The 23,376-nt window shown below is 47.2% G+C and overlaps 3 protein-coding genes and 1 non-coding gene across 8 annotated transcripts; 3 read left to right on the top strand and 1 right to left on the bottom strand.

Annotated features, from left to right (window-relative positions):
* The first annotated feature begins 102 nt into the window (after nucleotides 1-102).
* On the top strand, nucleotides 103-9,430 carry zgc:162297 (uncharacterized protein F13E9.13, mitochondrial). Of its 5 annotated transcripts, XM_025908606.1 has the most exons (8): nucleotides 1,655-1,914; nucleotides 2,130-2,293; nucleotides 3,346-3,428; nucleotides 3,517-3,697; nucleotides 3,785-3,935; nucleotides 6,219-6,346; nucleotides 8,294-8,345; nucleotides 9,073-9,430. In XM_025908606.1, the coding sequence occupies exons 1-8, from the start codon at nucleotides 1,733-1,735 to the stop codon at nucleotides 9,125-9,127; spliced, it is 996 nt and encodes a 331-aa protein (XP_025764391.1). In that variant the 5' UTR covers nucleotides 1,655-1,732; the 3' UTR covers nucleotides 9,128-9,430. The 5 variants fall into 5 exon arrangements, with proteins under 5 accessions (XP_005447909.1, XP_005447912.1, XP_025764391.1 ...); XM_013264559.3 differs by lacking the exon at nucleotides 8,294-8,345 and having other exon boundaries at nucleotides 1,661-1,914; nucleotides 9,073-9,387; XM_005447852.4 differs by lacking the exons at nucleotides 1,655-1,914; nucleotides 2,130-2,293; nucleotides 8,294-8,345 and adding an exon at nucleotides 103-403 and having other exon boundaries at nucleotides 9,073-9,387.
* Nucleotides 9,299-11,123, bottom strand: si:ch211-260e23.9 (tumor protein p53-inducible nuclear protein 2). Its single transcript, XM_003437608.5, has 4 exons — nucleotides 10,977-11,123; nucleotides 10,295-10,437; nucleotides 10,069-10,219; nucleotides 9,299-9,952 (listed from the first exon to the last, which is right to left on the bottom strand). Exons 1-4 carry the CDS (start codon nucleotides 11,039-11,041, stop codon nucleotides 9,724-9,726), a joined length of 588 nt encoding a protein of 195 aa, XP_003437656.2. The 5' UTR covers nucleotides 11,042-11,123; the 3' UTR covers nucleotides 9,299-9,723.
* A 2,644-nt stretch (nucleotides 11,124-13,767) lies between these two features.
* Nucleotides 13,768-17,254, top strand: LOC100696575 (protein C19orf12 homolog). The gene is given in 4 exon segments (XM_003437606.5): nucleotides 13,768-14,031; nucleotides 15,349-15,535; nucleotides 16,535-16,618; nucleotides 16,621-17,254. Coding segments are annotated over 3 exon segments (423 nt in total). The 5' UTR covers nucleotides 13,768-14,031; nucleotides 15,349-15,375; the 3' UTR covers nucleotides 16,800-17,254.
* Nucleotides 17,255-19,999: 2,745 nt separating this feature from the next.
* Nucleotides 20,000-22,248, top strand: LOC100696406 (uncharacterized). Its single transcript, XR_002063148.2, has 3 exons — nucleotides 20,000-20,909; nucleotides 21,019-21,200; nucleotides 21,840-22,248. It is a non-coding gene; the product is annotated as an uncharacterized LOC100696406 (transcript).
* Nucleotides 22,249-23,376: the final 1,128 nt, after the last annotated feature.

Raw genomic sequence — 23,376 nt, 5'->3', positions numbered from 1 at the left:
TCCAGCTCCAGAAACTCACCTCAAGTTCCTCCCTTGAAGTTCACCCTGCTCCGCTGAGAGCTCCAAAAGAAGGTTTAACCCCGCAGCGGGTTCCCCTCGGGTTCTCCAAGTGTGTCCTCCAGGTGTGTGCTGTGTGTCCGCCTCTCCTCGGCTTCTCTCCTGCTCGCGGTGCCCGGGATTCTGAGCTTAGGCCGGGCTAACTGCTCCGAGCTGGCGCCTCGCAGAGCGCAGATGAGCTCCACGTCAGGAGGCGTAGATTCCAGTTGGCGCTAAATCTCCACCCTCTGCGCCGCTTTACAGCCGCACTGAGCTGCGTCACCTCAGCCGCTCACCTGTGCAGGGCACGCGGCAGGTATGCTGGCTGAAGTCTGCGCGGTTGGTCGCGAGCGTGAAGGAAATGAAGGTGAGTTTTTAGTTTTGCCGGTAAAAATGGGGGCGTGAGTGCCGCGCTGACAGCTGCGAGGGGCGGATCTTCGCAGACCGGAAGCGCTCCGGCACCGCGTGGCTGTGTGTCAGATGTAAACAAAGGCAAAAGCGGCGCAGAAAAACGCGGAAAACGACGCAAAGCGGGCAGAATGACGTAGCGGGTGAGCGAGCGGGTGCGTGCACGTTGCCTTCAGTGTCTGTCACCGGGACCAGGCTGTGATTCAGCGGGAAAATGAAGCGTATCGCCTCCCACATGTCCACTGCGGGCCGCCGTACTCGCCCCGCCTCCGACCGCAGCGGAGTGACCCGCTCAGCCGCCTCCGGCCTCCTCCCCGGGCTCCTAAACTCACCGTTAAATCTGATAAAGTGGCGGAAGGAGGCGAACCAACCTTTGACGTCAGCAAATCTGTGATTGCTGGTCACGCGATCACACCACAGCGTCCTCACACGGGTTGCTGCTGCAGGCTGAATATGATCATTCATTAGGTCATCCTTGGTTTTAATAACCAGCTTGTACAGGAAATGTAATGACGTCACATCAGTACCATACTTCCTGCTGCTGCTGAGACATGACCCGTAACAGCAGCACATGTCAGGACAGTGGAGACTTCCACGATGATCCGTGTGAGCTGGGGGAAGCACCGAGGCTTCCTCGTGATTTAAAGACAGCTCTGATCACAGGAGGAGAAATGGAGCAGGAGGTATCCTGAAGGAGGAGCGTGAGCAGTGCTGTGGAGGTGAGGAGTAACAAGCAGGATCACCAGTATGAGGTTGAAGGCTGTCAGTGTGTACGCCCCACAGGGTGGAGGTCAGGTAGAGGGGTGGAGGAAGGTACAGAAGGTGTGATCTGAGCGAGATATGAGACTGTGAGGTGGCATCAGGGAGGATGTAGCTGGGCAGCATCGGATGGTCGACTGCAGGGTGACTTTGGACATCAAGAAGAGGAAGTGTGAAGGAAGGAAGGATGCTGCACAGAGTGGGAAAAGTAAAGTTGAGGGAAACTGCAGGGAAAGTGTTTGGAGTATCCTCTGGACAAAGGAAGGAGGACAAGAAGGCTTGGTGTGGACCCAAAGCAATGAACAGTGCACTAGAGAAGTGAAAAAGAGTGTGCAGGCAGGGTGGAGCGGGTGGAGACGAATGTCAGGGGTGATTCGTGACAGAAGGGTAGCAGCATGAGAGAAAGGGAGTAGACAGGAGGGAGCATGAGGACAGCTGGAGACGGCGGAGGCCGAGCTGAAGATGTTAAGACTTTCACTGGGAGTGAGAAGGAGGAGTCCATCAGAGGAGCAGCTGAGAGTCAGAGAGGATGAGATGGTCTGAGCATGTGCAGAGGAGGGAGGGTGATGGAGCTGCCAGGTGCAGAACGACTGCTTTGAGTTTCCTGCAGTCAGCACGGAGCTTCGAGGTTTGCTGCTATATGAAGAACAGGACTTTGAATAAGTGGGTGAGAGTGGAGGAAGGTGAATCTGAGAGGAAACCCAGACCCAGGTGAGTGCAGACAAACATTAATGGAAAACTAATGGTTAAACTTCGGCTTCCTCAGAGAGTGTAAAAGTTAAATAGATGAAACACGTCCTTGTGCTGAGGTCGGTCTGCTGGCCCTGACTTACAGCCAGGAAACTTCTTTTATTCAGAAACAAACTTGTTCCAGAGATGAAAGTGTGTTCTTATCTTCGGTGAAGCTGAAATACTCTGGTGAACAGAACTAAGTCGACCTTTGGTCAGTCACATGACCCCCTCCTGAGAACGACACAAAAAGGTTTCATTCTGCTGCGTCTGCACAGAAAGGGAAGGATGAAGTTTTTGGAGCTGTTTGGGCGTCTAAAATCCGTCGTTATTGGAATGATTCACGTGAAAGCGTTGCCAGGTAACAGAGTCCACCTGTCGGCGTCCTCCAAGTTCAGGTGAAGTGTTTGGTCGTGGCAGGGGGAGGTCAGTAAGAGCACAGAAGTTTGCAAAATGTGATCACACGGGTGCAGATTTCAGGGTGACCTGGGGTTCAGCTTCGCGTGGGCCTGCACGTCATCACGTTAAGACAACATTGCACGTTCTGATTGGCTCAGATTGAGCTGATATGTGAGCCACATTTTCCTGCGTACGCTGCACTCAGACATGAACTTGATTAAGTCAGACGTGTAACATTTCAGCCTCACACACCGGTGTGTGGTCGCAGTGTGACGGGGCAGTTAAACTTTATTTAACCAGGAGTCGAGATCAGACATCCCTTTTGCAGGCTGAGACACACAGCAGTACCATCAACCTTAACTTCATACGAAGATACACGGCAACAAAATACACAATAAGTACATCAATGTCCACGAGGGCAAGACGAATGTAGCAAAATGACCGACCCTAACTGTAACGCTGCTGAAGGTCTGTTCACACTTTTTCTAATTCTGCTGTCATGACCTTTGACCTTTCACACACTAACTGAGGTCTGTAGCGTCTCGGATGGAGTTTTTCTGCACGCTCTGACCTTGGGGTAAATTTTCTGGGACGTCCACTCGTAGGAATATTTTGGGATTGTGTTAACACACCTGAACACCGTCGACCTGCAAACAGACCAAACCTCTGCTTTTATAGAGGGACTCACACTGCTGATGATCAGTTAATCAACCTGCATTGATTAGAAGCACCTGATAGTTTCTCACACACTGCTTCTGCATTTTGGTTTAGTGTTAAATAAATAATGACACGCTGTGAATATGCTGCGGGTTGTTGTTCGTCCAGGTGATCATGGTTGTGTCCTGATGTGTTACCAGGTGTACTCGTGACTTTGAGTAGGAGGAGTTGCAGAGAAAAACATCACAGTTTGCACTCGTATTCTTGTACATGCATGATGTGCACATCGGTGCCCACATCCTTAAGTGTGAGGGTACTCTTTGAGACCTTATATAACAGGCTCCTCCTCTTCCTCAGGTAGCCCACTGGGCTCTTTGAAAATGTCTGAAATCAGCGAGGCGGCGTGCCGGGAGGCTGCGATCTACAGAGACGCAGGGGTTGTACGTTTGTGCACGTTGTTTGCATTCCTCACAGCTCTGCAGTCTGCACAGGCGAGGCGCTAACCGAAGCTCCAATCCCGTCTTTCAGGATGGACTGATCGTTGAAAACATGCACGATGTGCCGTACTCTCTGAGCGTGGGCCCCGAGGTGAGCGCCTGCATGACCGCCGTCTGCTGCAGCGTTAGGGCCGCCTGTCCGTCCCTGCCGATAGGAGCGCAGATCCTGACTGCAGCCAATCAGCAGGCTCTGGCTGTGGCTCTGGCCTCAGGTTCAGTTGTTCGTTCAGTTCATGTTGATGTGTTTGGAAAGATGCAGGACATGTGATCAGCACAGTGACGGCGCTGTGTGCTTCCAGGCCTGGACTTCATCAGGGCTGAGGGCTTCGTCTTTGCTCACGTGGCAGACGAAGGCCTCCTGAACGCCGGCGCTGGGGACTTACTGCGGTACCGCAAACAGATCGGAGCTGAGCACGTGCAGATCTTCACCGACATCAAGAAGAAGCACAGGTGAGGTCACCTGCTGTGCAGTTATAGTAAAGAATGAAGTACTCAGTGATGCAAGAAGACGTGAAAACACTTCCTGAGTACAGCTGCAGAGGTTCATACAGAGCTACAGTATGAACCCACGTTCACACTGACAGGGTCAAAGTTCACAGTGTCAGCAGAGGTTTTGTATGTTAGTGATCGGCTTCATTTATTAAACATCAGAGTTTGTCTTGATCAGACTGTCTGAGGCTAATTTTTCACTTTCAGATCAAAGGTCAAAGGTTTCAGAGGAAAATCCTTCACTTCCATCCTCAAAGTCCGCCTGAGAGTAAATGTTTTACTCTTTTCTTTTGATGAGAAAATATGAGTTTAAAGCAACAAGCAGAACGTTCTAGAAGCCACGCAGCCGGGTTTGAGTCCTGCAGGAGAAACAGCTCAGGACAGGGTTATCGGACCGGAGGACACTGGAGTGTTCAGTGGGTCAGCACAGAGCTGACGACCCACCTGGAAACGTTTTTAGGATTTTCTTCTGCTGTGAATTTACATTATTAATTTGCCTCCTTTGTTGTTGTTCATGTATTATAAATAGACAAACTCTGTAGGCAGCACGGTGGCACGGTGGTTAGCACTGTTGCCGCACAGCAAGAAGGTCCTGAGTTCAATTCCACCATCAGGCCGGGGTCTTTCTGTGTGGAGTTTGCATGTTCTCCCCGTGTTTGCGTGGGTTCCCTCCGGGTACTCCGGCTTCCTCCCACCGTCCAAAGACATGCAGCTTGTGGGGATAGGTTAATTGGATAATCGAAATTGTCACTAGGTGTGAATGTGAGTGTGAATGGTTGTCTGTCCCTGTGTGTTGGCCCTGCGACAGACTGGCGACCTGTCCAGGGTGTACCCCGCCTCTCGCCCTATGACAGCTGGGATAGGCTCCAGCGCCCCCGCGACCCTGAAAAGGATAAGCCGAAGCGAATGGATGGATGGATAAATAGACAAACTCCTCTAAGAATGCGGATTGTGTGTCCCAGTGATTCCGGGGGGTCCCCCAAGCCATATTGGCTCTAAATGAGGGACCAAACGAAGACTGATTAAGATGATCGTTATGAGGAGCAATAAACCAAGGGACCAGCGTACCTGCCCAGGTTAGTGTACGCAGGTCTGGGGAGGATGCGTAAGGCACAGACCGTGGTGGGAGGTGGGAGGGGTTCAATGCTCTGATTCTGCATCTGTCTTTTAAAGAAGGGGAGTGATGTTAGTGATGTTTCTGGCAGATCTCCCCACTCTTTGTCGGCCTCAGATCAGTTACATAGCTGACAATCATACAAGCAGTCAGGGCGCTCTCCACCACGCGGTCACTGAAGGAAGTCGGCACAGCACACCGAGGCCAGCCTGCATCAGCCTCCTCATAACGCTGGTGTACCTGTGGGCCATGTGCAGACTCAGGTGTTTGACTGTGGTCAGCTGCTCCACAGCTTCTCCTCTAATAAGGAGGGAAGGAGACATGTGAGGTGTCCTCCTCCACCTCGTCTTCCACCTCCGTCCTGCGCACAGACTCATGGTTGTTGGAGATCAGACCAACAACAACCGTGTTGTCTGCAAACTTCAGGATACATTTGCCCAAAATCTTTGCAGAGAGTCAGTACACCCCCCTGCAGAGAGCCGGTGTTAAGTGTGATGGTGGAGGATAGGACGCCGTGTATGTTCACAGACAGTGGCCCGTTTGTCAGAGGTCCAGCACCCAGTTACACATGGATGGAAGGATTTTACTAAATGCAGAACTAAAGTCCAGAAAGAGCAGCCTCACACGGCTGAGGACACGGTGACATCATCCACAGACCGGTTCTTCCTGTACACGTAATGCTGTGGATCCACACTGATGTCACCTGACTCCTCAAAACCAGCCGTTCCAGGTACTTTGAATCAGGATGAGAGGCCAATAGTCATTCATGCCTTTCATAGCTGAGCTTTTAGCCACTGGGACATTAATGGGCCCAGCCTGGGCAAGAGAGGTGTTGAAATGTGTGTCAGCTCCTTGGCGAGCTCTTAGAAGCCGTCCTGGATGTTGCCTGGACCTGCGGCTATCGTGTTGATGGTCCCCTGTGGTGTCCTTCTGGTGACAACTGCAGTCACACTGAAGGGCAGCTCACCTGCTGCTGTGGTAGGAGCATCCACCCCACTGAGCAGCAACTCATGAAACTTTCACACACCTCACACAAGGTTTGATTTTTATTACAGTGCAAACCATTTATCATCTCCAGTGTGTAACATCCACACATGTCTCTGTGTCTGTGTGTGTGTTTGTGTTTCCAGCTCGCACGCCCTGACATCAGACGTGAGCGTCGCAGAGACGGCACGTGCTGCTGAGTTCTTCCTCTCAGACGGCATCATCATCACAGGAGCAGCCACAGGACTGCAGGCCGACCCCGAGGAGCTCCGAGGTCCCGCCCCTGCCACACACACACACGCTGTCCAGATGTTAGCCTGACACTCGTCACTCTGTGATAAAGACAGACTGTGACTCACTGCATTTTATTACCTTATCATCTAAAATCAGAATCCTACACTGCAAAAACTCTAAAACTTGTACCAATCTTGTAATGTTGAACCAAGTATATTTGTCTGATTTCTAGTCAAAATAATCTCATCACACTTAAAATAAGACACAGTCAGCTACAAAGTAACATTTCAGTAAGATACAGGAACTTGTTTTTAGACACTTTCACTTGTTTCATTGGCAGATTTTTTCAATTAATACAAGATATTTTTGCTTGGAATAAGTGGGAAAAAATCTCCCAATGAAATAAGGGAAAGTGTCTAAAAACAAGTTCCTGTATCTTACTGAAATGTTACTTTGTAGCTGATTGTGTCTTATTTTAAGTGTGATGAGATTATTTTGACTAGAAATCAGACAAATATACTTGGTAAGATTTTAAGTTTTTGCAGTGTAGAATATGAAGCAGCTTCTCGTCACTGCTGAGATTAACGATCTGATTATTTTAACATTAAAATTTAAATCTAAAGTTAAAATCTCAGGTCAGGTAACTCCTGATAGAGCTGCAGAGAGGATTCACCTGCATGCAGCACAGAAACAGCTGATTGGCCCTGCAGGGTTGAGGTGTGACTTCATCAGCTGTGTTGTGTGGGTGGAAGCACGCTTCACTTTATTCTCAGAACAGTATTTCACAACATATCAGACATTTTTTTAAGCTAATATTTGTGGCTCTAGACTGTCTCCATACAGAAGAGGAAAGTCCCGCCCCCTCACCCCAGGTCCTCCTGCTTTTACCCCGTTTGTCCAGAAGAGGTCCCCCTCACCTCTATCAGCAGCAGGACTGGATACATTTTCTCCTCACTGCTTATCAGAGAAGTGTTTGTTCAGCAGCTCAAATCTGAATCTTTCTCTGGCTTTATTAAATAGTTACAGTGAAGACTGACAGGAAACCGGAGGGAGAGAGGGCCGCGGATCGGACTCGAATCCGGGCGGCCGCTCTGGCCACTGAGCTAAACCGGTGCCCAAAGAATTTTAAATGTCACACTCACAGCAGGGGGTCAGGCCCACCTGAGCTGTGTGTGGGAGATAAATCCACTCTGTGTCTTTAAGTGATCAGAGTAGAAAAGAACCAGTCCATTTCCTATTGAAAGCTTAGAAATGAAAGTCATGGCTCCGCCTACAGTCACTGAGATAAACACAGAGCTATACCTGCCCTCAGGTGTTACTGATACCTGCTGAGTGCCATGTTTTTGTGCTTCCTCTTTCTCACGGTGAGCTCATCTGTAGTTCCCTTTCCTGTTTAAAACTTTTAACCAATCAGCATTCAAGCTACACGCAGTGTTCAGTCTTCATGTAGCTTCATGCACAGGACCATAAATCCTGCAGTAATCAGTCAGTAAGGTTTGCATCAGCTCAGGTTACTGAGTCTGAGCTCTGCACCGCGTCCTCGCAGCAGCGCTGGGGTCCAGGATATTTATAGCAGCCGGACACTCAACCCTGTAAACAGTCTGAGTGCCGTACATGCCACTGCTGCACACACACACACACACACGGGCTGGTCATGTTCAGACACATTCAGCAGGTCACATGTGTGAGTGGAGGTTCACTGAGTGCAGCTCTGCAGGAGATGAAGGCGTCTGAAGCGTATTTTATATTCTGTCTGTCACATTCTAATCTTTGCCCAGCCCATTGTTCCTTCAGTGGGCTGGTTTCAGTCATTATGCAAATGTACTGTTTATAAGATTGGGGAAACCTGCAGTCAGCTGAGGCTGAAGAAGTCACTTGGATGAGTGACGAAACGTTTCTCCCACAAAACGCTACGTCCAGATGAACAGAATCAAGTTTTGGAGAGTCACATTCTAATGTATGTCAGTGTTATATCTACCACACACAGGACTGCCGGCACAGACAGGAGACTCTGACAGGTCAGAGAGGGCACACCTCAGGTGAGCAAAGTCATTATGAAGCCAGAGAATATGCATGCAGTGAGCCTGTTTGCACACACACTGTCCTGCACCGACCCAAAGGTCCTGCACAGCATGCAATCAGATACCTTTGAGCTCCAAGGTGTTAGCGCTCAGTGATGATGTTTATATAGCAGAGGCTGCTGCAGTCGAGATAAACAAACCACACGTGCTAGCAATGGCTGCGTTTTAGTTAGCAGTGATTTAACCCAAGGTTCAAACAGCTGACAGTAAACGAGGCAAACGTATCAGAGACAGGGCGCAAAGACCAGGTCCAAAATCCAGAACAGAGTCCCAACATGAAGCCAGGAAAACACTCGGACTGTGTCAGGGAATCGAAGGATCATCAGAGTGGGAACAGGTGTGACCAGGTGAGACTTCTCAGGGTGGGTCAGATATCAACAGAGGCAGGAAGTAGCACCAATAATTCAAACAGCAATCCCAAACCACAGCAGCCCTCTGTGCGATGAGTCCAGCCTGCAGTGCGTTTAGTAGCGATCTACTAGATTCCTTTGTAATATTCAGAGTTTTAAATGAAATGTAAATGATTTCATTCAAATTCTAAACCTCTTCAGGGTTTTTAAGTCTGGAGGGTTGAGATGCGTTCGTGTGCTGCTGGATGGTGGGAAAAAAAGCTTTCGACTCTCCGTTAGCTGACGTGTTCTTAAATAGAAATTCAGTCAAGTGTTTTTTTTCTCTGTTTTTCCAGACGTTTCCCGGTCTGTGGGAATCCCCGTGCTGATTGGCTCAGGAGTGACCTATGACAATGTTGAACGCTACCTGGATGCAAATGCGATGATCGTGGGCTCCCACTTTAAGCTGGGCGGGCACTGGGCCAACGAGGTGGACCCGCAGCGGGTGAAGAGGTTCATGGGAAAAATCCGGAAGCTCCGCCAGTGAACGAGCCGCCACGATAAAGACACGCAGACCGCAGCTTTAGAAAATCTCAAAAACTTTATTTACTTGTTTTTTTTTTTTTTAAGATTTTATAAATACACACAAATAAAAACAAATTAAAATCTCACATTTGTGTCAAATAAAAAGAAAAGCAGCAGGAATGCTGCAAAGGTCAAGAGGTCAACTCATCACACACTTTAACACGCAGAAGAAGAGCGAAGCCGCCAAAATGACAGATTTAAACGCGGCGACAGAGCACGAAGCTCTGACATCATCAACATTAATCTCAGCAGTGACTGTTGTGCCGCGAGGCGCCGCGCTCACCCTGCTGATAATAAAGTTTACAGAAGAATGAAAAACACGTGTGGTTCTTTCAGCTGTTTGATGGCTTTACTGCACAGGAAGTGGTGAATGTCATGTGATGTAACAGTGAGGTGAAGCCTGACCGGCGCCGCTATTGGAGTCAGTAGTTGTAGAGACGCTGGCAGGGCTGCTTGAAGTGTCCGTAGCGCCGCTCTGCGGGGCAGAAGCGTGTCTTGGCGAGGTTCTGCCGGCGAAGGGCGCCGCGGCTCAGCTTCCTGCGTTCGGCACGACTCCTGGCACGCTGCGCCGCCGGCAGCTGGACGTTGAAAGGCAGAGGGAGCCCCCAGGCAGCGAGACGCCAGGATACGTGCCGCCTTACCACCACAAGCCTGGAGAGACACAGGAAGCCACGTTATAAACCCCGCCCACCTGCCCTGCTGTCCTCTTCTGTGTTTGTAAAACTGGTTTCAGATTATCTGAATGAAAGTGTCGTCAGCATCATAACCTTGAGGTTTCCTCTTCATCAGAGCCCGGCTCCTCCTCCTCCTCCTCGGCTCCACCCACCCCGCGTCTCATCTGGTAGACGGACATGCTCGGGTGTTCGATCAGCAGGTTCTCGAGGAGGTCCGCGTCTGGAGCCGACAGGAGCCCGTCCTCTGCATGAGGATCAAAGATGTTTTAGAACCATCGGCGCCACGGCGTGAACACCTGAAGCAGGTTGACTTTCTCACCTGGCAGGTTAACGATGACCCAGCCCTCGTCCTCGAACTCCAGCAGCTTCTCGTGTTCTGCTCCTGCTGACTCCAGGTCCTCGCTGGCATTCCCGAGAAGCTGAGAAAGAATCTTTCCGATCATTCCGACGTTTCTGACAGCACTTGTGGATAAAGAGCAGCACACAGGTGAGATCATCACAGGTAAAAACTTTCCTTATGACGCCGAAGCCTCAGAAACCCGAGCAGCCTGAACCCAGATGATGTTCCACAAAGACAGGAAGTCGGGTCGTGACCTTTCACCTCCTCCTCCTGTGTCCACATTAATGCTCAACAGCAGTTTGTAAGATCTTAAAATAATAAAACTTTACTGTGTGTGTTTGTCCTGCTCACGTCTGTTGACTCCAGCTATCTGCTTCATGCTGATTTAATTCAGAGCACAGTAATAGCAGCTCTTCATCACGTGACCCTCAGCCTCATCATGTTTACAGAAACATCTGTGCGTGAAACGCAACTGCACAGAAGTGCACACACTCACACACACGCCTGTGTGTGTGTAAAGCAGACCTCGGCAGGACTCCGTGTACCTCCTGCTGGAACAAGCATCCCTGCCCGTGCTCAGGTACGGCGGAACAGAGGCTCTAACACTAACCGCGTGCAGGTCAAAGGTCACGCGTGAGTGTAAATAAAGATTCAGACCCACCTGCTCCGATAAATTGATGTTTTCGCTGCTCTGAAGCTTCCGGTTCTCTCTGTGCTTGTTTTCATCCACAGGTTGTTTATCTCACACACAGGCTCCTCCCCCGCCCCCTCAAACGTCACCAAAATCCACCCAATCAGGCGGAGCGTATCTCAGTGCATCACACGTAAACAAACAAAGCCCCGCCCCCTGAACCTATCCTCGCACTGAGCCGAGTTCAGCCGGGCAGGCCCCGGCGGTCCTGAGGTCACTCCTCAGGTATCGGGAGCGTGCCGGTCAGGGTCAGAGGTCACCAGAAGCAGGTTATCACCTCGCTGGATTAACCCGCGCGCTCAGCGAGGCTAGGCGGGGCTGACAGCATCTGACTAATCACAAACACGGATGAGTGTAACGTCAGCGGAGCGGCTGATTTTAAACAGGGAAGAACGTCTTTGTGGCAGGGTTACGTAACAGGAAGTAATTATAGGAAGAAAGCGAGAACAAAAGAATAAAGATGACAACAGAATAAATGTAAACACGTCAGTGATTGACACGGAGGCTGCTCCAGCTCGCTGTTCCGGGGTGTTTGGACCGGGCTCTGTGATATTAGAAGGATGTGAGGAGGTTAAACAGTCCCTGTGCTCGCAGAGAGGAAACAATACAAACAGGATTCAGACGCAGGATCAGATATGAATGTTTGTTACAGCCACAAGGTCCCGAGTCCCACATTCACCCCACCCGGGGCGTGTATGGGACGCAGCTTCAATGAAACAAACGCTTCAGAGATTTATTAAAACAGGGGGCGACGTCCCCTGGTGGCAGCTTCAGGTACTGCAGGTGAGGCCAGCGAGGTTCGATTTACCTAATTTTTCCTTCGATTCAGCAGGGAAAAAAAAATAAGTCAAACATAAAAGACAGAAAAGTCCTCTGGTCTGAAGTTCAGTAACATAAAATCTGACCAAACAAACAGGTAAAAGCTAAACAGAATGAATACAATAAGAAAAACAAGCAGATAATTAATTATCATGTAATATTTAATAAAGTAAAATGTGAAGGACAGAGAGTGAGGGCTGTACGAGCAAATCTTTGGGCTCCAAAATCAAACAGATTTTAATAATAAACTCACTTTCTCACTTTTCTCATTTACATTATAAAAGAAACTGAACCAATGAAAGTCGAACTCAGATGTCTCCAACCGACCCTGTGCTCAGTGAATACCTCAGGCAGCAGAAACCCAAGAAAGAGGAGGAACCATCATGGGAGGACAGGCCCCTGCACCATGTGTACCACCAGCAGATAGAGGAGGCGGCTGACATCCAGAAATCCTACCAAAGCTGGACTGAAAGACAGCAGAGGCACTAATCATGAGCACAAGATCTATAGAGGCTGGGGTCTATCACACCAGGCAAGACCCAATCCAGCACATGCGTCAGGCTGCTGACCGGTCCAGGCTGTACCCGCCTCTCGCCCTGTGGTAGCTGGGATAGGCTCAGCCCCACCCCCCACATCTTTACTTGGCAACTTACAAAAACAAGTTCACTTTGCTCTCAAAAAGAAACATTTTTAATAGGCATTACATGATTAAGGCATATATAATGAAGGGGAACACAAAACGTTAGAAAAATACAAGTTACAAAAGGTCTTGAGAAACAAACTAGAGCTGAGCATGAATGAAGTGTTCTGACTGCACCGGTGGATCAGCTGCTCCACCTCCTGTCTGCACACGGACTCATCATCGTGTCCTCCACGAACTTCAGGAGTTTCACAGATGGCTCTCCTGAGGTGCAGTCAACAGTGCAGAGGGACAATAGAATAGAATAGAATAGAATAGAATAATCCTTTAATTGTCCCACAAGGGGAAATTTGGGTGTAACAGCAGCAAGAAAGACACACATACAAACAAACAGTACACAAGACACAGAACAGAAACATACACAATTTTTACATATTTAAGAGTATATTTACAAGAGCAGCGGGGAGAGAACAGACCACTGAGGGAGGCCAGAGCTGCTGGTCTGTATGTGGGAGGTGATGCTCCTCAGCTTTACCTGCTGCTGTCCGTCAGAAAGCCAGTGATGCACTGACGGGCGCAGGCAGGCGCAGTGGGACGATGGTGTTGAAGACCAAGCTGAAGAGCCAAGGCTGGTCGTGGTGAAACGAAATGAAGTGCAGACCCATGCTGACCGCATCCTCGGCCGACCCGTGTGCCTGGTGAGCAAACTGCAGGGGGTCCAGCGGGGGCTCTGTGAGGTCCTTCAGGTGGATCAACACCGGTCTTTGACCTGAGACGTCATGGAGACAGACCTGTAGTCATTTGATCCTGTGATGGTGGACTCTCTCTCTGTGACGCACGCACTGCCCAGATGTTGTGATAAAGACAGACAGCACTGTGACACACTGCAGGTTTCTGCAGCAATCATCTCAGAAGAATCTTCTGATGACTGAGATGAATCACAATCACATTTATTGGCCAAGTAGATGCACAAACACATACAAGGAGTTTGGTTCCGGTCTCTCAAGCACAACAATGTAAAACACACAATATATGAGCAACACAATGAACAATATACTTAAACCACAATATCAAAACAATCTAAATCCATACAGGATTACAGAAATGAATACAACACGCTGCAGAATGTTGGAAATGAAGCGAGGTGACTTTCAGCTGTAAAACATGAAGAAAGAATTTAGTTTTTTAATTAAAGCGACCAATATGGTGGCTTGGGTGACGTAGCGAGCATCAGTGACCAATCAGAACTCTCCGTGTAGAAACTTAGTTTGAAGTTTCTCCGGTCTCCGGCTTGTTTAGTGCGCATGTGCCCTTTGAGCGTATCTAACTTTGTGCGCATGCGTTCGTTAAATAAAAGTAGAGTGAGATTAGAGCGTGAGTGTTTTAATGTGAGATCCTGAGCGGACGGTCAGACCGGACCATCTTCTCTCCGTTTCTCCGGTTTGTGTTCAGCCAAGAAGAATCAAACAGGCTCGTTTGTTTCCTCACTCCCTGATCTGCAGAGCAGGAAGTTGTCAGAGTGGATGTGCAGAGTTTCCACAGTTTGCGGACAGTGACGGACTGAAGGTAAGCAGAATGTGTCCCGATCAGCTGTGTGACCTTTCACCTCTGCAGCCTCACACAGAGAGGGGAACGAGTCTGAGTGGTCGGTAAAAAAAAGTCCCGAGTTCGCAGTTTAATCCAACCGGATTAGATTATCCGACTCTATGAATCAGACAGAGAGCAGCTGTGGTGTTCACTCAGTTTATGTCCTGACTCTGTATTTACTTTTTGTTTGCCGGTCACTGCCGAGCCCGTCCCACCAAACTCCGCTCAGAAACCGTCTAATTTAAGTCTAACTGCTGTGATTGTGCCCGACGTGTTTACACGGAGCCCTGTCCTGAATCCGGAGCACTGACAGTCCCTCTAAGAAACAGGAAAGATAAAGCAGCAGGGCCGTGGATGTGGTTTATTCAAGTAATTATAACGATTATAGTCCGTCTGTTGGTTTCAGGCTGTGTTGGAAAGTAAAAGTGAAACCAAACTTTGGTCCTTTCTGTGCCTCACGCGTGTGTGTGACAGTTTTATGTAAACAGGTTGAAGGTGGATGAACGATCCGAGTACAGACACTCTGCTGAATATCACTTTTCTTTTTTTACGTGTCACAGTCAGCAGCTGATGAAAAAACTGAAGTTGAAACTGGTTTTTATTTTAGAGTCAGACCTGATTTTCCCGTGAGGTCAGAAAGAGACGTGCTGCTTCCACTTTTGTGTCCGTGCTGCATTTTTACTGTATGTTATTTATATTCATGCATCATCATACAGCTGCACTTACATTTGGCACAGGTTCTTATTGTGCCATCTGTGTTCTTATTCATCTCACCTACTGACCCACACCCGGTGCAGGTGACCCACACCCCCAGCACTGTGAAGGTGACCCACCCGGTGACCCACCCGCAGCACTGTGAAGGTGAGCAGCTGCTCACATGAAATGAGTGACGGTGATTTTTAAATGACCCGGAGGAAGGTCCGCTACCTCCGGGTGAAAACTTTCACCTCCAACATTTCTGCTCCGGTTCGGCCGAAGACACAGAGTCAGTACACGCGTGACCTCGTGTCGCACACGCGTGTGTTACTGTAACACGCTGTGTGTGACGTTAGTCACCGCTGCCTCTCTCAGAGAGCTCACACACTGTTACATCAATGATGCAACAAAAACACAGAAATGCATTTAAAGATGTCTGACAGCTGTGCTGGAGCTCGACACGCTAACAGCAGATTTACCTGTGAAACTGTGATGCTGACAGCTCACCTGTCCCAGGTGTGCTTCGCTGTGTAAGGAATAACTACTTAACTACAAATGCATCGTAGGACGCTCGTCTTCATTTTTGAACCTTGTTTTCAGGAAAGACACCACGTAGAGTCCGCAGAGATGCCCGCCCGGATGGATGACGTCATGCGTTTGTGCTGTGAAGTATCGGCTCACGAGGAGATCAAGGTCGCCGTGAAGAACTCCACCAAAGGGGCGATGGTGGCGGGAGGATCTGCGTTTGTGGGCGGGCTGCTCGGAGGACCTCCGGGGATCGCTGTCGGTAAGTAAAAGAAGAAGCAGGAGGAATTAAATCTGCTGATTCAGCAAAGGAGATAAAAAGGAAACAGCAGAAGCCTGAGGAGGACGCTGGGTTTGAGTTTGTCAGTTTAAACCTCTGTGACTGTGGACCGTGTGTTTACCACAGCTGTCAGGAGTAATAATACGCTGTACTGTGAGGCTTTTGTGGTAGAAGGCAGTAAACACGGCAGGCTCGAGTCCTCTACAGTAACTGCAGGTAAGAAGAAGTTTGGAGGCTTTTGCTGCTGCAGTGATCGTCACCCGGGCAGCCTCAGTAACCTGGACCAGCAAAGTCCTCCCCACACAGCAGCCATCTTGAAATGCCTCTGGCGTTTTAACATGAACGAGTTTACCTGATTCACTCTGTGACGATTATTTTTAACCACACACTGAATTTAATCGTTTACCATTCATGGAAACACAGACGCACTTTTGTCACCAAAGTTTGTAAATCTGATAACTTGAGAACGAGGCGACGCAGAGTTTGAAATTCACAGCACAGGTGCGTCTACTAACATCTCATTTGATGAGAGGTCAAGGTCAGAGGTCAAGTTTTCTGAAACTAATTCAACAAGGAAGTCACAAGTTTACGCCACACGTGTCCACCAGGAGGCTTTATCTCGTCTCAGGCCTTCAGTGTGCTCACAGCAGTCTGTTGAAATGTCTTTATTTCTTACTGATTGCTTGATTTAAAAAGATCCTGGACTTCCCTGAAAGCACACGCCTTAGAACGCTCTGATCTTAACTTTTCCATCATCGATATAAATATAAGAAATCAATAAATGTATTGATATAAACAGCCTGGGTAGACTCATCAGTAAATCTGATTAAAGTCCTCTCAAAGGTTTAAAGCTTTAGACGTTTAAAGTTGGACGTCCGTGTGCGCTGTCGCTGACCTCGGCCACAGCTTTTACTTCAGCTTGTTCGCGCCTGTGTGTGGAAGCTCTGATGCGCTTGTGTTCTTCTTCTGTGTCTCTGCCAGGCGGCGCCGTTGGCGGTCTCCTGGGCAGCTGGCTGACCAGCGGGCAGTTCAGACCTCTGCCTCAGATCCTGATGGAGCTGCCTCCCCTCAGCAGAGGCAGCTCTACGAGTCCATCATGGCCGTCTTGGGGAACCTGGACTGGACGGACGCGGCCCAGCTCGTCTCGTTCGTGATGGGGAACTCCACCCTCCAGCAGCAGGTCGCCGCCGCCTTAATTAGCTACGTCACCAAGGAGCTGAGAGCCGAGGTGCGCTACAAGGACTGAGGGATGGCTCCACGTGGACTTGACCTTTGAACTTGGACGTCTCACAGCTCACACAGACGAAGTTCTCAGTAATGTTTGTACAGCACTGATGTCTTTGTTACTTTGGCTTTTTTAATCCCTGAATGGGACCAGCGTGTAATTTAATCTAGATTAGAAAATCTGCTCATTCCCACACTCTGCATCAGGGTGTTTTTAAAGTGCTCCTGCTCTCAGATTTCAAATAAAAAAACCTTTCAAGCTTTTCATTTAATATTTGTTCACCAGCTTTGATGACTGACAGCTCAGTGACGACCTCAGTTGGTTCGCTGTAAAATGATTGAACTCCCCCCGAAGGCGGGGGCTGGTACTACAACTCTGATGTTTTATCCTGTTTTTACTACAGCGTGTTATGACATCATTGTGACACTGCAGGATGTTGCGTTGGAAAAATAAAAACTGTGTTGTACAGCTCTCTACGTCGCCTTTCACATGACGTATTTCTCATACTACTTATTTAATCTCTGTCTCTCTTCCACAGCATGTCTTTATCCTGTCTTCCTTCTTTCACCCCAACCGGTCACAGCAGATGGCCCCGCCCCTCCCTGAGCCTGGTTCTGCCGGAAGTTTCTTCCTGTTAAAAGGGAGTTTTTCCTTCCCACTGTCGCCAAAGTGCTTGCTCATAGGGGGTCATATGATTGTTGGGGTTTTCTGTGTATGTATTATTGTAGGGTCTACCTTACAATATAAAGCAGGGGTAGGCAACTCCAGGCCTCGAGGGCCGGTGTCCTGCAGGTTTTAAATTGCACCCTGGGTCAACACACCTAAATCAAATGATTAGTTCATTACCAGGCCTCTGGAGAACTTCAAGAAATGCCGAGGAGTCATTTAGCCCTTTAAATCAGCTGTGATGGATCATGGACACATCTAAAACCTCCAGGACACCAGCACTTGAGGCCTGGAGTAGCCTACCCCTGATATAAAGCAACTTGAGGTGACTGTTGCTGTGATCTGTATAAATAAAATTGAATTGAAAGGTCAATATTGACCTTGGCCTTTAAGGTCAATCTAGGTACTCGTGCTTCTCGAGGAAGGCCTAGTATATTGTTGTGAAATTTGATGACAATCCATAAAAATTGTGGGTAATATAAAGTTTTTACTGATCTTCATATTTGGTTGACTTTGACCCAATTTTCACCAAATCAGCAATCAGAGTGAGCTGTTATTGGTATCTACCAAATCTCATAAACTCAGATTTTATTCCGAGTAGAACATAGAAAACATATCAAATGTTTAAAATGAGAAAATCTGATGGCAGCGACACATCTGTAAAGTGGGACAGCTCTTTGTTTCCTCCTCTTTAACATCAACCTGTGATGGTCTGTGAGCTGAGGAGGGCAGCAGTCCTGGCTCTGCTTCGTCCTGTTGCTGGTGCTCCAGATGTTTTCAGCTGACATGCTTCCTATGAAGCCGTGCAGCTGGAATATTGACTTCAATAGATAACAGAGCTACATTAGGGAGCAGCTTGTGTCTGAGCAGGGAGGAACCTTTAGAAAGGTCAGTGTTACAGAAGCAGCTAGGCCTGATGGATTAACTGGTAGGATTGAAAGAGAGTGTAGGAAAGAGCTTAGCTTTGGCTTTAGACACCAGTTCCAAATCTCATATGGTCCACACTGGTCTCAGAGCCCGGGCGTCCTCATAAGTTCCTGTACCAAAAACACGTCCATTGTAATGAAGAGCTTTAAAGAACAGATCGTGTTCTTAGTGAGGTGAAAGGTAAACTGGGACCACGTCAGTTTGCACAGAAAAGAGGGAAGAGCACAGAAGACGCTCTTGTAGGTGTTTGCAGAGAATTAGTGTCACATGGACCCAACAAAGATATTTATGGACTTTTCATCTTTAATACTGGACCGCATATCTTAAAGGTTATCACAGCTAAAGGTGAACAGCACAATGATCATCAGCAGAAGGGTGTAGAGCAGGGGTCAGCAACCTTTAAGACCCAAAGAGCCATTTGGACCCGGTTTGCACGGAAAGGAAAACACTGGGAGCCGCAAATACTTTTTGACATCTAAAATGAAGATAACACTGCACACATTGTTTTTTACCTTTATGCTTTGTATAAACAACTATAGTGTGTTCATGAAATCCATGAAAGGCTACAAAGAAAATGAAATTTTATTTATGTAATGAACACATTTTGAACTCTTAAAAAATTATAACAAAAAATAAAAACATCCATTTGAAGGTCTCTTTTAAACGAATTAAAAAGCTGAACTTAAATTATTCATGTAGCAAACAAAAACTGATCCTTATATCGTCTTTGGGCTTTCGGAGCATGTAGAGCCTTGACCTGAATTTTAAAAATAATTGGAAAAAAGCACTATGCTCCTAAAAAATGAATAATAAATATTCGCAAAATATCTGCATAAATATTTATTTTATCTGGTTAATGTGTATGGCAGGGCGTGGCCTGCAGTGCCGCTGCAGGAGAGGTGGTCGCACCTGAGCGTCATCCGTAATCATGCCTCGCCGCCTTAAAGTCTGTGCTCTCTCTGCTGTTGTGTTATGTGTCGGGCTGTGTGCTGGAAAGCCAGCTGCATGTGTACAGCAGCCGTGTGTGGAAAGTGGTCAATAAAGAGAAGCTGTAAAGCGTGTTCATGCAAACACCGTCGGGTCTGCCGTGGTACAATGGGACTCCTGCTCCTGAACCTCTCCACACAGCGTCTGCAGACCGGGGCTGTACGAAGTCACTTCATCTTTACGCAGGACTGTAAGCTGTTGTCTGTGAGGCGTGAGCGGTTTTTGTTTTTATCATAGTTCATGGTGGAGAACAGCTGCTCAAATATGTATGTGGATCCGAAGATCGACAATCCACAAATTAGGCATACTGGTAGGCCGCTCTCTCAGAAGTAAATGCAAATAAATCTGCCCAGGCATCGTTAAATCTTCTTCAGATATTTTTCTTTTTTTACATTTCTCCATACTTGGCCCACCTGGGGTTGAAAGTCTTGATAAATGCACGGCGTTTCGGCAGGTATACCGGCTTCCAGGAGTGTGACTCTTATTTTGAGTGATGAAAAATAATAAAATATCATTTTATTTTTATATTTCAAGATCATGATAATCTTCCAATTTAGAACTACAAGTTAAAAAAGAACTAACATAAATAAAATACACTTAAGCTAAATAATTTTACAATTTATTTTCCCAAACCACGAAGCCGCAGTATAAAGACTAAAGAGGGGGTCGGAGCCCCATGTTGCCGACCTCTAGCGTAGAGTATGGCACCAACAGGTGGGCACACCTGTCCTGATCCTGCCTCACAGGCTACAAAGCACCAATCCTTGCTTCTGTCAGTGCGGCTCATTTAAACTATAGGAATGATTTACCTGGCACTGAAAAGTTCTTGGTCAGCTTTGCTGTTATGACACAACAATATAATGACAAATTAATACTACGGGAGCTTTTCTTCCCCTGCACTGTAAAAGTCCAAAGTCCATATTTATGTGTAGGTGAACTTCAGGGTTCAGGATCTCAGGTGTTCCTCTGCACTGCTGCACCTGGAATCTACACTGTGACATCATTAAAACCAGTCCTGAAAGACAAGTGTGCATATAAAGCTAAAGAAGAATCCAACCAAAGGTGTCGGCTGACGTGAAATATCGTTTCACATTGAAAGTGAAAATTCCTAACATGTGACAGTTGTTCCGGTGTTAAGGGTCCGGTTTGGTTTGTACGAGTAAAACGGGACAAACCAGTCCAGTACCGTTCTGAAGAAATGAAACCAGGCTGCTAATATGGTGAATGAGTTTATATTAACCTAGTGTCCACATCTTAGGAGGTCTTGGGAGGTTAAAATGACAAATTAATAGTACAGGAGCGTTTCTAGCCCTGCACTGTAAAAGTCCAAAGTTCATACTTATGTGTAGGTGAGCTTCAGGGTTCAGGATCTCTGTGTTCCTCTGCACTGCTGCACCAGGTAATAATGAAACCTGGAAAGAAGTGAAAGTGCAAACAGCCAATTCCAACCCACCCACTGCACAGACATCTTGATATAAAGTGGAAGCGGGATGCTCAGGTCAGTGTTTCTGTGCACAGCAGATTATCAGCTCACACACTCAGGACAGCAAGGTAAGACATTTATTCTTATTCATGTTGCCTCCAGCTGCATTAATATGGATGTGTATTCTGTTTTAGTTTGACTTCTCTGTGATCAGTTATCATATTTTTTCTCTTACAGGAGATTCATCAAGAAGATGGAAGCGAATAATAAAGATATCAAAAAACTGATTCATGCATTATCACCTGATGTAGAGAGGGAGCTGAGAAACACCTGGACGAGCCTCCTCAAAGGAGCAGTTGTGACGGGAGGATGCACATTAGTATGCGGGGCTCTCATTGGACCTGTGGGGTTTGCTGTTGGTGAGTGAATGAATGTGGGTGGCTGTAGCTCAGGTGGTAGAGCAGGTCATCTACTGATCGGAAGGTTGGTGGTTCGATTCCTGGCTTCCCCTAGTCTGCATGCCAAATATCCTTGGGCAAGATATTAACCCCAAATTGCTCTCCGATGCATCCATCGGAGTATGAATGTGTGTGAATGTCAGTTAGAAAGCACCTAGGGAAAATGTGCTTGTGTGAATGGGTGAAATCACAAGTTGTGTAAAGCCCTTTGAGTGCTCAGAAGAGTAGAAAAGCGCTATATAAGAGCCAGTCCATTTACCAACATTCCAGATAAGAGGGAACTGTTCCTACAGTGGGTGATACTAAGAAAATAAAAACAAAATAAAGTCATTGTTTCCATGGTGATATTAAACTGTTCAGATAACATGGAGGAGAAACACATACAGGGACAAAACCATAAATCAGATCATTTTCTTTGGCTTTCATGAAACTTGTTCACAGTAAATATAAATCTATTATTAAACAGATAAAAATCCTCAGCCGTGTTTTCTGATTGTTTTTATTTGGGATAATTCAAACACTTGACCTTTTTGTGGAAACAGGATTGGATACCAAACCTGTTTCTGACTTTCCATTCACCCTCTCCTCTGTGTCTCCTAGGTGGAGCCATTGGTGGCCTCTGCAGCTGGCTGACCAGTAAAAAGTTCAAGTCTGTGCCTGAGATCCTGCAGGAGATGACTGATGACCAGAGGAGAGACCTCTTCAACGCAATCAGGCGACATTTACAAGAACGTGGGGTGACGTGGCAAAATGCAGAGCAGCTCATTGCTGCAGTAATGGGAAATTATGATCTCAAGAGGACAATTATCAATTTGTTAATCAGAATGTTAATGTGAGAACAGGCGTCTTATCATTTATGACTCTGTGTGTGTGTTGGCCTTCATGATAGACAAACACAGTCAGACGTATTTCTCAGTTACAAACATAAATTAGAGATAATCTGTGCCGGAGTAGAAAGTCAATGTATTTCCTCACTCTGACTCAAATAAAAGAAAAAAACTGCTGAACATTTTTGTGTCCTTACAAATGATTTCATTATCCTGAATAAAGTACCCCACATACTGTGCAAATGTAAAATATGGAGAATTATACTTGAAGTTGGCAGCCGGTTTTCTCAGACCAACAGCTCCTAAATGTCGGACATCAGTTTCCTCCAGCATGTTCATCTTTAGCTCCCTGCTCGCCTTTTTGGGTTTGGAAGAAAAAGAAACGTCAGAAGGTGCAGCTGAGGAACATCAGCAGCACGTTTATGGAAAAAAAAACGAGTGTAAAATCCACACGCAGCACATGACCAGCTTACCCACATTCAACAAACTCAGATGTTAAAGTTGAATGAAGCTGAAAGGTCAGACCAGGTGTAACCAAAGGGTGGAGTTAAAAGTAAAGCTGATAAAGAGCTTCAGGTTTCCCGTGAAATCTTAAGAATTTCGAGGTGATACACGAGATCTGAGCTGAATGTTTGGGCTGAAGTGAAATGAAAGGAAGCGTGTGAAGAAGATGAAGCAGAAAAGCTTGTGTTTCAGTGAGACACTGAGAGTGTGAGATGCAATCAGACCAGTCCAGCAGAAACCAGGACATGAATCCTGCAAAAACTTCAGTGTGAAACCAGAGAGAAGACAGGATGTCCATTCTGAGGTCTGCAATCTCTCTGTACTATTACACTACGCACTGACTGAAAATACGTAGAAGTATCTGAACTTGTTCTTCAGGTTTTTACATTAAATGGAACATTTAAAGGTAATCCATTCTGCTCATTTAAGCTCCGATTCACAGTCTGTATCTGATCCTGGGCCTCAGTGCAACCACTCAGCTCACTGCATCTGAAAGAAGCACTTTTAGCTCCTCCCCCTACCTTCCTGTCGTGTTTGGGTCTAGGGATGGGTATTGATAAGATTTTCACGATTCCGATTCCATTTTCAATTCTGTATAACGATTCGATTCTTTATCGATTCTTTTTAAAAAGGAGAACACTAAGGTCGATTAGCTTAGAACTTTGTTTTATATCTTCTCTTTGAACAAGATAGAAATTTAGGAGTAACATGGCCTTACAAACCCAACAGTGAGATCTTAAGAGATCCACAGCCTACGGCTCTTCAATGGGGTGTCACAGGGTCCCCAGGAAAAAAAATTGTCAATG

The sequence above is a fragment of the Oreochromis niloticus genome, linkage group LG1 (assembly GCF_001858045.2).
Source record: "Oreochromis niloticus isolate F11D_XX linkage group LG1, O_niloticus_UMD_NMBU, whole genome shotgun sequence".
Classification (NCBI taxonomy): domain Eukaryota; kingdom Metazoa; phylum Chordata; class Actinopteri; order Cichliformes; family Cichlidae; genus Oreochromis; species Oreochromis niloticus.
Note: the sequence above shows the minus strand (reverse complement) of the source record. Positions and strands in the feature narration are given on the sequence as shown.

What these genes read in the sequence shown, in the direction of transcription:
- zgc:162297 (XM_013264559.3), top strand. Translation starts at nt 1,733, where the DNA reads ATGAGATGGTCTGAGCATGTGCAGAGGAGGGAGGGTGATGGAGCTGCC. An exon ending in TCTACAGAGACGCAGGGGTT is followed by an intron (nt 3,429 to 3,516) that starts GTACGTTTGTGC and finishes CCCGTCTTTCAG; the next exon opens with GATGGACTGATCGTTGAAAA. An exon ending in CGACCCCGAGGAGCTCCGAG is followed by an intron (nt 6,347 to 9,072) that starts GTCCCGCCCCTG and finishes CTGTTTTTCCAG; the next exon opens with ACGTTTCCCGGTCTGTGGGA.
- si:ch211-260e23.9 (XM_003437608.5), bottom strand. Translation starts at nt 11,041, where the DNA reads ATGAAAACAAGCACAGAGAGAACCGGAAGCTTCAGAGCAGCGAAAACA. An exon ending in GGTCATCGTTAACCTGCCAG is followed by an intron (nt 10,220 to 10,294) that starts GTGAGAAAGTCA and finishes ATCCTCATGCAG; the next exon opens with AGGACGGGCTCCTGTCGGCT. An exon ending in GATGAAGAGGAAACCTCAAG is followed by an intron (nt 9,953 to 10,068) that starts GTTATGATGCTG and finishes GTGTCTCTCCAG; the next exon opens with GCTTGTGGTGGTAAGGCGGC.